The 12,118-nt window shown below is 38.5% G+C and overlaps 1 protein-coding gene across 1 annotated transcript in view; it reads left to right on the forward strand.

The window, feature by feature from the left end:
- The window catches only part of LOC150085182 (procollagen-lysine,2-oxoglutarate 5-dioxygenase 1-like), a 248,928-nt gene that overhangs the window by 106,034 nt on the left and 130,776 nt on the right, over positions 1-12,118 (forward strand). The window contains exon 11 of the mRNA XM_090373918.1: positions 8,290-8,411. Within this exon, the coding sequence (XP_090230044.1) occupies positions 8,290-8,411 (122 nt within the window). The remainder of the gene's footprint in view (positions 1-8,289; positions 8,412-12,118) is intronic.

Here is a 12,118-nt window from a genome sequence, read left to right on the forward strand (position 1 = left end):
TGGGGGATTTTAATTTCCCAGATATTGACTGGAATTTGTGGGTTGGTCACTCGCACACTAGCAAGGCTTTTGTGGATTTATTGGATGATTGTTTTCTACATCAGCATGTTCGTGAGGCAACATAGGCGACTATGATGGTCTGAGACAGTATTTAAATTCTATACAGTGGGACGAACTGATGATGTTACCAACAGCAAACTCAAAATGGGAAGCATTAAAGGAACTAATATTGGTGGCTACCAGGCTTTACATACCAACTAAGAAATATTGTTCAAGGTTTAGGCCTAAATGGTTGTCAGATGGACTAATGAGACATGTGGCAGAGAAGAAAAATGCATGGGATACATACAAATTAATGGGTGACATGGAAGCCTATGATAGATATAAGTTGGTCTGTAACCAAGTCACAAAGGAGATTAGGCAGGCAAAGGCAGACTACGAAAAATCCTTGGCAAAGGATGCAAAGAAAAACAGAAAGGAGTTCTTTACATACTTGAACTCGAGAAGGAAAGGGATGAATCAGATTGGTCCACTAGATATTGATGGTTCAACAGTTGAGGATCCTGCTCAGGTGGCTAACAATCTAAACGAGTATTTTGCATCTACATTCACGCATGAGGAGTTATTCAGGAAGGAGAATGATGTAGGTAAAGTAAACATTGGCAGTGAGCTGGATGATTTTGTAATAACTGAGAGGAAAGTGGAGGAGAGATTGTTGAGGATAAACATAAAAAAGGCACCTGGGGTGGATGGGATCTATCCAGTTATATTAAAGGAGGCAGCAAAGGAAGTATGCAAACCCCTAGCCATAATTATGAGAGCTTCTTTGGACTCAGGGGAGGTACCCATAGACTGGAGATGTGCAAATGTAACCCCAATTCAAAAAGGAGGATCAAAGGCTGACACAAGTAATTATAGACCTGTTAGTTTAACTTCTGTTATAGGTAAATTAATGGAGGCACTGGTTAAAGAAGCACTGCAGGATCATCTAGACAAGAATTCAGTTATAGCTCAGACGCAGCATGGTTTTGTTAAGGGCAGGTCTTGCCTGACCAATTTGATTGGATACTATGATGTAGTCACAAAAGAACTGGATGCAGGGAATAACTTTGATATTATATATTTGGATCTTAGAAAGGCTTTTGATACTGTTGCACATGGAAGACTGCTGCACAAATTGGAGCAGTGTGGCATTGGAGGCAAATTGCTGCTATGGATAAGGGGATGGTTGAGTGGCAGAAGACAGAGAGTGGTAATCAATGGACACTGCTCAACGTGGACTAATGTTATTAGTGGAGTTCCTCAAGGTTCAGTGTTGGGTCCATTGTTGTTTTCGGTGTTTATGAATGATATTGATGATGGTATATCAAGTTTAATGTCTAAGTTTGCAGATGATACAAAGGTTGGCAGGGTCGTTAAGGACACTACTGACGCTATGCTGCTGCAACAGGATCTGGAAAGGTTGAACAGATGGGCTGAGAGGTGGCAAATGAAGTTTAACATTGACAAATGTAAAGTACTACATATGGGTAACAGTAACCCCAGAGCAATGTATCAACTCTGCGGTAGTACACTGACAGTGGTGGAGAATGAAAAGGACCTGGGGGTAATTGTGCAGGCAGATATGAAGTTCTCTGAGCAGTGCAGACGAGCTGCAAGAGTAGCTCATGGTGTCTTGTCAATGATATACAGGAATTTTTCTAGCAGGGATAAGGAGGTGATTATTCCCTTGTATAAGGCAATGGTTAGGCCACATCTTGAGTACTGTATACAGGTCTGGAGGCCTCATTTCAAGAAGGATGTAGAGCTGCTGGAACGGGTACAGAGAAGGGCAACAAGATTAGTAAATGGAACAAAGGGTTGCTCTTACGAAGAAAGGCTTAAGTTTTGCAAATTACAGAGTCTGGAGACTAGGCACCGGCGAGGTGATCTGATAGAGGTGTATAAGGCTTTGAATGGTTTGAGCATGCTCAATGCCAATGGGATTCTTCATCTTTCTCAGAATAATCACCTCAGAGGGCATAAATTCAAATTGAGGAAGGACGGATGTCGGATAGATGTGCGGAAATTTGCCTTTGGCCAGTGGGTGGTTGGTTGGTGGAACCGACTTCCATCACTTGTTGTTGAAGTTGATAGCCTAAACAAATTTAAAGCTCAACTGGACAGGTATTTCGAACGAACGGAGGGGTGAAATGGGAGAGGGTTTTTTTTTTTTTTTTTTTTTTTTTTTTGGCTGATGCTGAATAAGCTTGCTTTCTTGCATCATATGCCTCTACTAATGCTAATGCTAATGCTAATCCACCATAAATCTCTAGTGTTTATCATTGAAAATTATTTTAAAAGCAGAAAACAATCTTTCCACATCATCAGAAGTGACTGGATTAAATTTAAAAATGTGAGCCTTTGAAGCCTCTACTTGAAACAGAATTTCCTGTTCATTTCCATTAACAAGTCATCTATTTTCCTTGAAATATGAAAGGCGCCTCTGTAGCCAGGTGGGAAGGAGCAGCAGTGCGTAGCACACACTTCTTGATTAGACTGGGGTTCAAGCCCATCACCACCAAATATGGATGATGCGGAAAGGTCAAGGAATGACCACCGCATATCCCAGAGCAATATGGTTGCTAATGCTCCTAAAAATCAAATAACATAACTTGAAATATGAAATTTGGAGTTTTTTTTTTTTTTTTTTTAACATGATCAAATTTATTCTTATATTCTCTCCTATGTCTCTAGGGATGGTTGAAATTTCTAATTGAACTTTCCCTATTTCTTCAATTGTATCACACAAAGAAAGTCTCCATGTTTCAAGTTTGGTTATAGATTTAAGTAACCAAGCAAAATGGTTTTCAGTGGAAGCAGATGTTTTCTAAACAAAGAATCAGAAAAGAATTGCGTTAGTTAATACCAATAGTTGCAGAAGCCACAGTATCCAAAGCATTGACAACTTTTTCTCTTATATAATCAGAAATTTGGGCATAAAACAGTGCTACATGGAACCACATTCTGCACCTTGTCAGAATAAGCTCTGGTGGAAGAGGGATTTCACATTGCAGCTAGGAGGGAATACATTGTGAGAGCTTTGTTAGTCAATCAATTTAGTCCTGGAGAGATTGTGCAAATCAAGGAGTAAAATTTTTCTTAGCATGGTCTGTATATATTAATAGGGAAGACTGTTTTTAGAGGGATGAGATACACTCCTATACAAAGATTTTATGATATATAGCAGTGATATATAGAACACTTTGGTAGGGGAATGGGGAAATGAGTAATTTTTGACTGGTTGATTACAGACTAGCTTATATCTACCATAGGCTTCTCTGTTGCCTGATAATTTATATGCATGCCATGCATTTTTCTTCTCTGCCATGAATGTCATTAGTTCATCTGATATCCATGTAGGCCTAAACCTTGAACAGTATTTCTTAGTTGGTATGAAAACCCTAGTAGATTCCAAGATTAATGTTGGTAACATAATCAGTTGGTCCCACTGTATAGAATTTAAAAACTGTCTGAAACCAGTGTAAAAAAAAAATCATCCAGTGTTTAAAAACTGTCTAAATCCCAACATCAGTACACTGTGATCATTGGCACCTAGTGGTTCTTTTATCTGCAGATTCTTAATGCATAAATAATCACTGCTAATAATCAGATCAAGGATGTTACTTTCTCTGTTTGACTCTGAAGCATGCTGCTGTAGAAAACAGTCATCCAATATATCCACAAAAGTCTTACTAGTGTGTGAGTGACCAACTCTCAAGTTCCAGTGAATATCTGGAAAGTCAAAATCCCCCATTATAATAAATTCTGAATTACTGGCCCACTCTATTTCTCCATACAGTTGTTCATTGTACTCATTAGGCCTATAACACACTCCTACCCTCATTTTTGTTTTCCCAGTGCTTATGTCACACCATACTGACTCAACATTGCACTGGCTAACCATGTCCACTGGATGCACTGCCTTAGATTTGATGTATTTCCTAACTAACACACACATGAGGGGACACAAATTCAAATTGAAGAAGGATAATTACAGGATAGATTTGTGAAGGTTTGCTTTCAGCCAGTGGGCAGTTGACTAATACCAGACAATCCTAACTACACAGCCAACACTCCAAAGCCATGCCGAGGGAGAGGCGAATGAGGCCCTTGCCTCAGGTTAAAAGCTGAAAGGAGCACCAAAAGAAAGATTAAATAATTTCCAACATTGCCATCATTAAGAGTAGGGTGCAATTTTTCATTCTTGCTTCAAGTACTAAAATGGCTTGGTACAGCCCTGCAACACTCTTGAGCTTTTTTTTTTCTCACAAAACAACTCTTCCACATATACAGCCAAGGAGAGTGGTCCTCTATGCATCTCAGATCATAACTTTGTGATGGTCTCTTCACCAATGGAGACTTTTTTTTTTCTCTTGGCCATTCTTATCCTCTCATTCTCGTGGCCATTCTCAACTATTGTTTGGCATTACATGAATACAAAATGGGATAATCTGTGAGGTTTCTTCTTTTCCTTGATTGCATTACTGTTTTAAATCTTCTGGCGTCAACATTTGCTAAGATCATATTAGTGAAATTATTCTTGTAGGGATGAAATGCTTTATCCTACACTCCAGCTTAAAATCTTGTCCTTTATCTAAAACTTGGTTTTCCAATAAATGTGCTAAGGCTGTTCAAGATAAGAATATTGCATATCACAATTGGCTTGTATCTAAATCTCCTGGTTCATTTTCTGCCTACACCAAAGCTCACAACAATAGTAAAGCATTATTAATCAGTCCAAACCAGATTTTGAACAGACTGAGTTTGGGAAACTTACTTCTCTTCACCAATGGGACTTTCTCTCATTCTCATTCTGGTCTCTTGTGAAAGCTGTTGGCACAACTTTTTCCTATTTCTATATCCACCTCTGTTAAAACTGCATGGTTCTGTTTCCACCTCAGCTAAAGATCAAACTGACATCCTGCTTTTCTTCTAACTCTAGTATCGAAGACCTTGGTTAAACTCCTACCATTCCGAGTACACCCATTCAATTCCTCCTGTGGTCTTCTGTCAAAAGGGTATCAGAAGAATTTTCAGCCTTCAACAGCCTGTGCTCCTGAGCTTACTCCTGTTCTGTGTCATCTTTTTACATGTTTTAATTCTACTGGTGTTTTTCCTTTCTGCTTGGAAATTTGCTCATATCCAGCCAGTTCCTATAAAGGGTGACAAATCCCTTCCATCCAGTTATCGTCCCGTTGCACTTACTTTGACTCTTTCTAAAGTAATGGAGAAATCCATTAACCACCAACTCCTAAACTATATGGAAACCTTCCAACTAATCAGTGATCACCAGTATGGATTCCGTTAGTGTCAATCCACTGGTGGTATACTGGCTTATGTGACCCATCTGTGGAGATTAGATTGATAACATAAGTAATTGGAAAAGTTTGGTGAAACTCTAACAGTTGCTCTTCACATTTCAAAGGCTTTTGATCATGTTTGGCTTAAAGATATTCCAAATAAGCTTCCATCTTATGGTTTTCCAACTGTGTCTTGTAATTGGATATACAGTTTTCTCTCTGATCGCTCACTGTGAGTGATGGTAAATGACTCTGTCTTCTAACTTCCACTAATGCTGGTAATGGTAGGTATCTCTCTATCTTCTAACTTCCACTAATGCTGGTAATGGTAGGTATCTCCCTGTCTTCTAACTTCCACTAATGCTGGTGTTTCCCAAGGTTCAGGTTTTTCTACTACTCTTTTCCCTCTTTTATATTAATGAACTTCTTCCACTGACTGGAAATCCTATCCATAGTTTTGTTGATGATAGACATTGCATTCCACCTTCCAGGTTGAGAAACCTTGCCCTGCTCAAACAGTTTCAACTTCTCAACTATCCACTCCCAGTTTCTTAAATACTGATCTCCAGTGGGGCAAAGATAACAAAGTTGATTTGAATCCTTCTGAAACATAATCCTGTCTTATATCTCGCAAAAAGGATTCTTCTGCTCCTACGCTTAACTTCGATGGCACTGATTTCTAGGCAAGATCCTATATCCCTATTGAGATATAGGATCTCAATAGAGATATATAGAGATATATCCTCACTTCTAATCCCTCTTGTCATAAGCAATTCACAAATATTGCTTCCTCTGCATCTAAAAAACTCTGTTTTCTCTTTTGCTCTCAGCATAAGAGAAAAATATATTGTTCCCACATCTTGGATGGCACCCTCATTACCCCTCTTAGGCTTCTAGATTCCATTCAGAAGAGAGTAGTTAGGTTAATTAAAGACTTATCTCTTATAAAGTCTCTCCACTCTCTGTCTCACAGATGTTCTGTTTTTGTTGCATCCTTTTCTGTAGGTACTTCCATGGGTACTGTTCTTCTGAATTGGCTTCTGTATCCCCCTTTCACTCCGTAGCCAGGTGGGCAGGAGCAGCAGTGCGTAGCACACACCTCTTGATTAGAACCGGGGTTCGAGCCCAAATACGAAGGATGTGGGAAGGTCAGGGAATGACCACCGCATATCCCCAGAGCAATATGGCCTTAATTGCTAATGCTCCTAAAATCCAAATAACAAGTATCCCCCTTTCATATCAGTCTGAACATGTGGTGCAACCAGTCAACTTCCTTTTTTTGTTCAGCTTTTCTTCTTCCTCATTTATTCTTTCAAATTCTGTTTTCTGGAACAACTTCCCTTCACATGACATGTATTTCCTGAAAATAGAAATTGAAGTATAACATCATTAAGTATCTTCTTATTCTTAACATTCAGTTCACGCATTGTATTAGGTACTATAGGTTCTAATACCTTTCCAATGCGGCGTCTCCGTAGCTAGGTGGGAAGGAGCAGCATTGCGTAGCACACGCTTCTTGATTAGACCGGGGTTCGAGCCCGTCACCACCAAATACGGAGGATGCGGAAAGGTCAGGGAATGACCACCACATATCCCCGGAACAATATAGCCTTAGTTGCTAATGTTCCTAAAAACCAAATAACAACAACCTTTCCAATAGAAACGTGTCTCCTCCGTAGCCAGGTGGGCAGGAGCGGCAGTGCATAGCACACGCTTCTTGATTAGATCAGGGTTCGAGCCCGTGACCAAATACGGAGGATGCGGAAACGTCAGAGGAATGACCACCGCATATCCTCGGAGCAATATGGTCTTAGTTGTTAATGCTCCTAAAAACCAAATAACAACAACAATAGAAACGTGTTTGGGTTTTCATGAAAAAAAAAAAAAAAACTTACTTTATTGCATCACTTGCCATTACTAATACTAATATCAAAACTCCATCAGCTGACCTAGCAGCCAGTTTGTGCTGCTCAGAGTACTTTAACTGCACAATCCTTTCCTCCAAGGCTTTTTCATTCTCTAATGCCTTGAGTGTAGTTCCACCTAGGTTGTTATGTTATTCTGGGATTACTTTTGCCCTTATGTAGTACCTTGCATTTGTCAATGTTAAACTTCAGCTGTCACTTCTCAACTCATCTTAATTTTTCTAGACCTTGTTGCAGTAGCATACACTGATTACTGTAATTAACAACCTTTCCAACCTTTGTAGCACTGCAAACTTAGATGTTAAGCCTGATATTGGTGTTATTAATAAATATTTAAAAACATCAGCGTACCCAGCACTGAACTGTTGGAGCACTCTGCTAATAGTCTAAGAAGAGCAGTGCCCATTGATAGCCACTCTCTGTTTTCTCCTACTCAATCAGCTATTTATTGTAGACTTAGCTTGCCCGTAATACCACACTGCTCCAATTTGTATAGCGGTCTTTCACATTGAACAATATCAGAATTTCGAATCAGCTTGCAGGAGCATACCTGCTCTATAGCAACTAAATTAATTACAACAATAAAACCATTGCTGGCCTGTGCAATTATTAATTTTATTAATATTAATATTTGTTAATTAATAATTAATGTTTCTTGGTAAGAGCTTTGTCCTCTCCCAAATGAAAAGTTTTTTTTTATGGCAGATAGGTATATGTCTTGCTATTTTAATGAAATTCTTCCTGAAAAGGAACATTTTCTTCTATTATTTTAGAATTGGAAATTATTGACATTAATTTCTAACCCCAAGGTGGCAGCAAAAAAAAAAAAAAAAAAAAATATTATCACAAACCAAATAAATATTAAAAATATTTTATAATTTTAAGTTATAATTAATTTAGTTAAGATTTAGACTTAAATTATTAAAAAATGTTTAGATAAATAAAACTGTTTTCCCCACCATAAGTATAAAATATTAACAGATATTGATGAATATGGTAATAATGCTTTTTTTTTTATATAGGCTGAATATCATATCCATACCGTAGATGATTTTGTTAATAGTCACAAACATAAATATAACAGCATTAATTATCTTCGATATGAAGATGGTTACAAAGAGTGGCATGCCAGAAACTTGGGCTTGTAAGTTTATTCACTGTTTTCTGTAAAATTGTGCATTTTCGAATTTTTATATGCCTTTAATGCTCTACCCTTTAATACTATATTAATACTAATTTAATAATCTACCAAAATTATTTGAACTTGCACCCCATCTAAAGTCGAGGTTAAATGCAGCTGTTTAAAGTCCATAGTACAGAATAAAAGGGGAAAAAAATTTCAGAGAAACTAGTTGATAGTGGAGTACAAAAGGATTTTCTTGAATGATGGATCATGTATATATGCAGTTCTGCCAGATAAAAGTACTTGGGTTTTGTCTAAGGGTACCTTCATGGTATTGTTAGGCCTGCAGTTTTTGTGGATAGTATCATTCATAAGAGACAATATTGTGACATCCTTTAATGCTTTTTTTCCCCCCACTAATGATGTACAATTTTTACATTGTTAGTTGTGTGTGTTTTTTTTTTTTTTTGCAGAATATCATGCTTTTCATCAGGATAATGCCTATCATAAAGTTCTGTCTGTAATGTCAAGCATAGTTTAAGGAGGATAACGTCTTGAGCACGAATGGTTTGGTCCACTCAGAGTCCCAAATGGAGTCTGCTACTGGGCTTAGAATCTTGGATCAGGATGAATCCCACTGGAGGATGAACACTGGGATTCAGTTCATTCTGATCCAAGAGTCATTCATTCATTCAAGTGAAGTGATCATAAATTGCAGGAAATGACTTTATATTAGCTGTTATATAAAAGGTCGAAGGAGGATTCACATTATATCAAAATCTAATATGTAAACCATTGTTTTCTTTTCTATTAGTATCCCATTAATTTTGGTAACGTAGTGTATGTACTATTCCAAATTATTTGAACAGCCCATTTAAGGAAGTTAAATACAATTATCTCAAAAGATCATATGGAAAATATGTCAGAGATGTTGGGTAGCAACAAATTAGATCTTGGGGGAAGCTCTCAAAATTCTAGATGAGAAAAGAAATGGTGAAGGATTTTGTGGAGATGAGATTACATCTCTACCAGAATATAACTATTCTGACCTTTTGAAGGATTGTGATATCAGAGAAGCAACTGGTAGTACTTACCATCAGAAATAAACATTAGAAATAGTCACAAATAGCAGCATTTGAGATGAACAGATACACAAAATGGAATACTGTGATAGGATGCTTCTGGTGTTGAAGTAGACTGATAATTTATTCCTTCTCCTAATATGATGGTAAAGTTAAAAGCTTCAAGAATGTGTTTTTGCTACACATTCTCCAGAGGAACAGTTGCGTTGAATAGTTTCTGTATGAGCAGTGAATTTTTGCAGATAAGCCATTTTTCTGTTGGGTTGGACTGGAACCATTGGTTTTTGTACTCATCAACATGACTGTGGATATCTGTTATTATATAATGAATAGTTCTGCCACATTTGTATTGTACTAATTATATACAGAGTCATTATAAAGTCGTTGTGCAGGTTTAAATTTTCATAAATTTTCATTATTGATTTTATCATAACTGTGATAAAATCAATCTTTAAAAAAGGAAAGGAAAAGAATTTATTACAGTTTTATATTATTCTTGAGATTGTTAATTCTCTACATCCCCACCGTCTTTATGTATAGAAAGTGAGATACGATTCTGAAGTTCTACAAATATGTTTTGCAGTTGATTTTCAGTAATACCCTAAATCACATTAGTTATCCTAGTCCGAAGATCATCTGAAGAGCGAGGTTTTGTTGATTAAATAATAGTCATAACATGTCCCCATAAAAAAAGATCCAATGGGCTCAAACCTGGTAAATGTGGTGGCCAAGAGATCGATTCACTTCTTCCAATCCATCTGTTAGGAAAATTTTCATTCAGAAATTGTCTAACACTGAGAGCAAAATGACAAGGTGCACCATCTTGCTGAAACACTGTATCACCTGTAAGTTCTAAACGTGTTAGTTCAGGAATAAAGTAATTCTGCAGCATTTCCAAATAACTCTCACTATTAACAACCCGTCCATGGCCTTCCAGATCGTGGTTTATCATTGACAGAACCTGTTTCTTTAAACTTTTTTAATCCAGTTAATTATGGAATTCCCGTGTGGTGCATCTTTGTTGTAATGGGTTCTGAATCTTTTTTTGTACTGCGATTAAAGCTTTAACTCGGCCAACCACAGCACCCAAAGGGCGCCTCCGTAGCCAGGTGGGAAGGAGCAGCAGTGTGTAGCACATGCTTCTTGATTAGACCGGGGTTCGAGCCCATGACCACCAAATACGGAGGATGCGGAAAGGTTAAGGAATGACCGCCGCATATCCTGGAGCAATATGGCCTTAGTTGCTAATGCTCCTAAAAACCAAACAACAACAACAACAGCACCCAATTTACTTTGTATTCTATTGAAGCCATTTAGTCAAGCCTAATTCTGCAAAAAAAATTATAATAATAAAACTTTTGCTTAACTACAATAAAATAAATGAATAATTATTATATACTAAACTTCACTAAATTACATTTCTAATGTTTTTTACAGATTGATTTTATCGTGTACAGAACGGTAGTTATGAAAATTTAAAACTGCACAAGGACTTTACATCAATGAGCCAAAAAACATTATGACCAGTGAGTCATTATGCAAACCGAAGCAACTACAGTTGAACTACTGCACGTGCATGGGTCAGGACATGGTATAAAAAACACCTGATACTGAGCTCCATTAATCAGTGTTACTCTTGTTCTTCAGATGAGAAAGGCAGTGGACTTAAACTAGTTTGACAAAGGCCAAATTGTAATGGCCAGACGACTGGGTCAGAGCATATGCGAAATGGCATGGCTGGTGGGGTGCTCACGTCAGCCATGGTTAGTACCTACCGAAAGTGGTCCGAGGAGGGGAAACCCACGAACCACTAGCGAGGTGTTGGACAACCACAGCTCACTGATGCTCGAGGTGAGCGAAGGCTCTCCCAGATGGTACGTGGAAGCAGAAGGGCGATTGTGGCGCAACTTGCCGGTAATTGGAATGCTGATGATGGGAGTAATGTGTCACATCACACAGTACATTGAACCCTGCTGAAAATGGGGCTGTTTGTTTGTTTGTTTTGTTTTGTTGGGTTTTAGGAGCATTAGCAACTAAGGCCATATTGCTCCGTGATATGCGGTGGTCATTCCTTGACCTTTCCGCATCCTCCGTATTTGGTGGTGACGGGCTCGAACCCCGGTCTAATCAAGAAGCGTGTGCTGCGCACTGCTGCTCCTTCCCACCTGGCTACGGAGGCGCCTCTGAAAATGGGGCTGTGTAGCCGCAGGCAGCTCCGAGTGCCCATGCTAGCCACAGTTCACTGGTGACAGTGCCTACAATGGGCACACGAGCATCAAAACTGGACCTTGAGTGATTGGAAGAAGGTCATCTGGTCCAACGAATTCAACGAACAGAGAATGAAAGGGACCTGGGGGTGGTCGTGCAGGCAGATATGAAGTTTTCTGAGCAGTGCAGACGGGCTGCAAGAGTAGCTCATGGTGTATTGTCGATGATATATAGGAATTTTTCTAGCAGGGATAAGGAGGTGATTATTCCCTTGTATAAGGCAATGGTCAGACCGCACCTAGACTACTGTATACAGGTCTGGAGGCCTCATTTCATGAGGATGTTGTAGAGATGCTGGAACGAGTACAGAGAAGGGCAACAAGATTAGTGAATGGAACAAAGGGGTGCTGTTACGAAGAAAGGCTTAAGTTTTGCAAA

The sequence above is a fragment of the Mastigoproctus giganteus genome, chromosome 5 (genome assembly GCF_048544385.1).
Source record: "Mastigoproctus giganteus isolate SK-2022 chromosome 5, ASM4854438v1, whole genome shotgun sequence".
Classification (NCBI taxonomy): Eukaryota; Metazoa; Arthropoda; class Arachnida; order Uropygi; family Thelyphonidae; genus Mastigoproctus; species Mastigoproctus giganteus.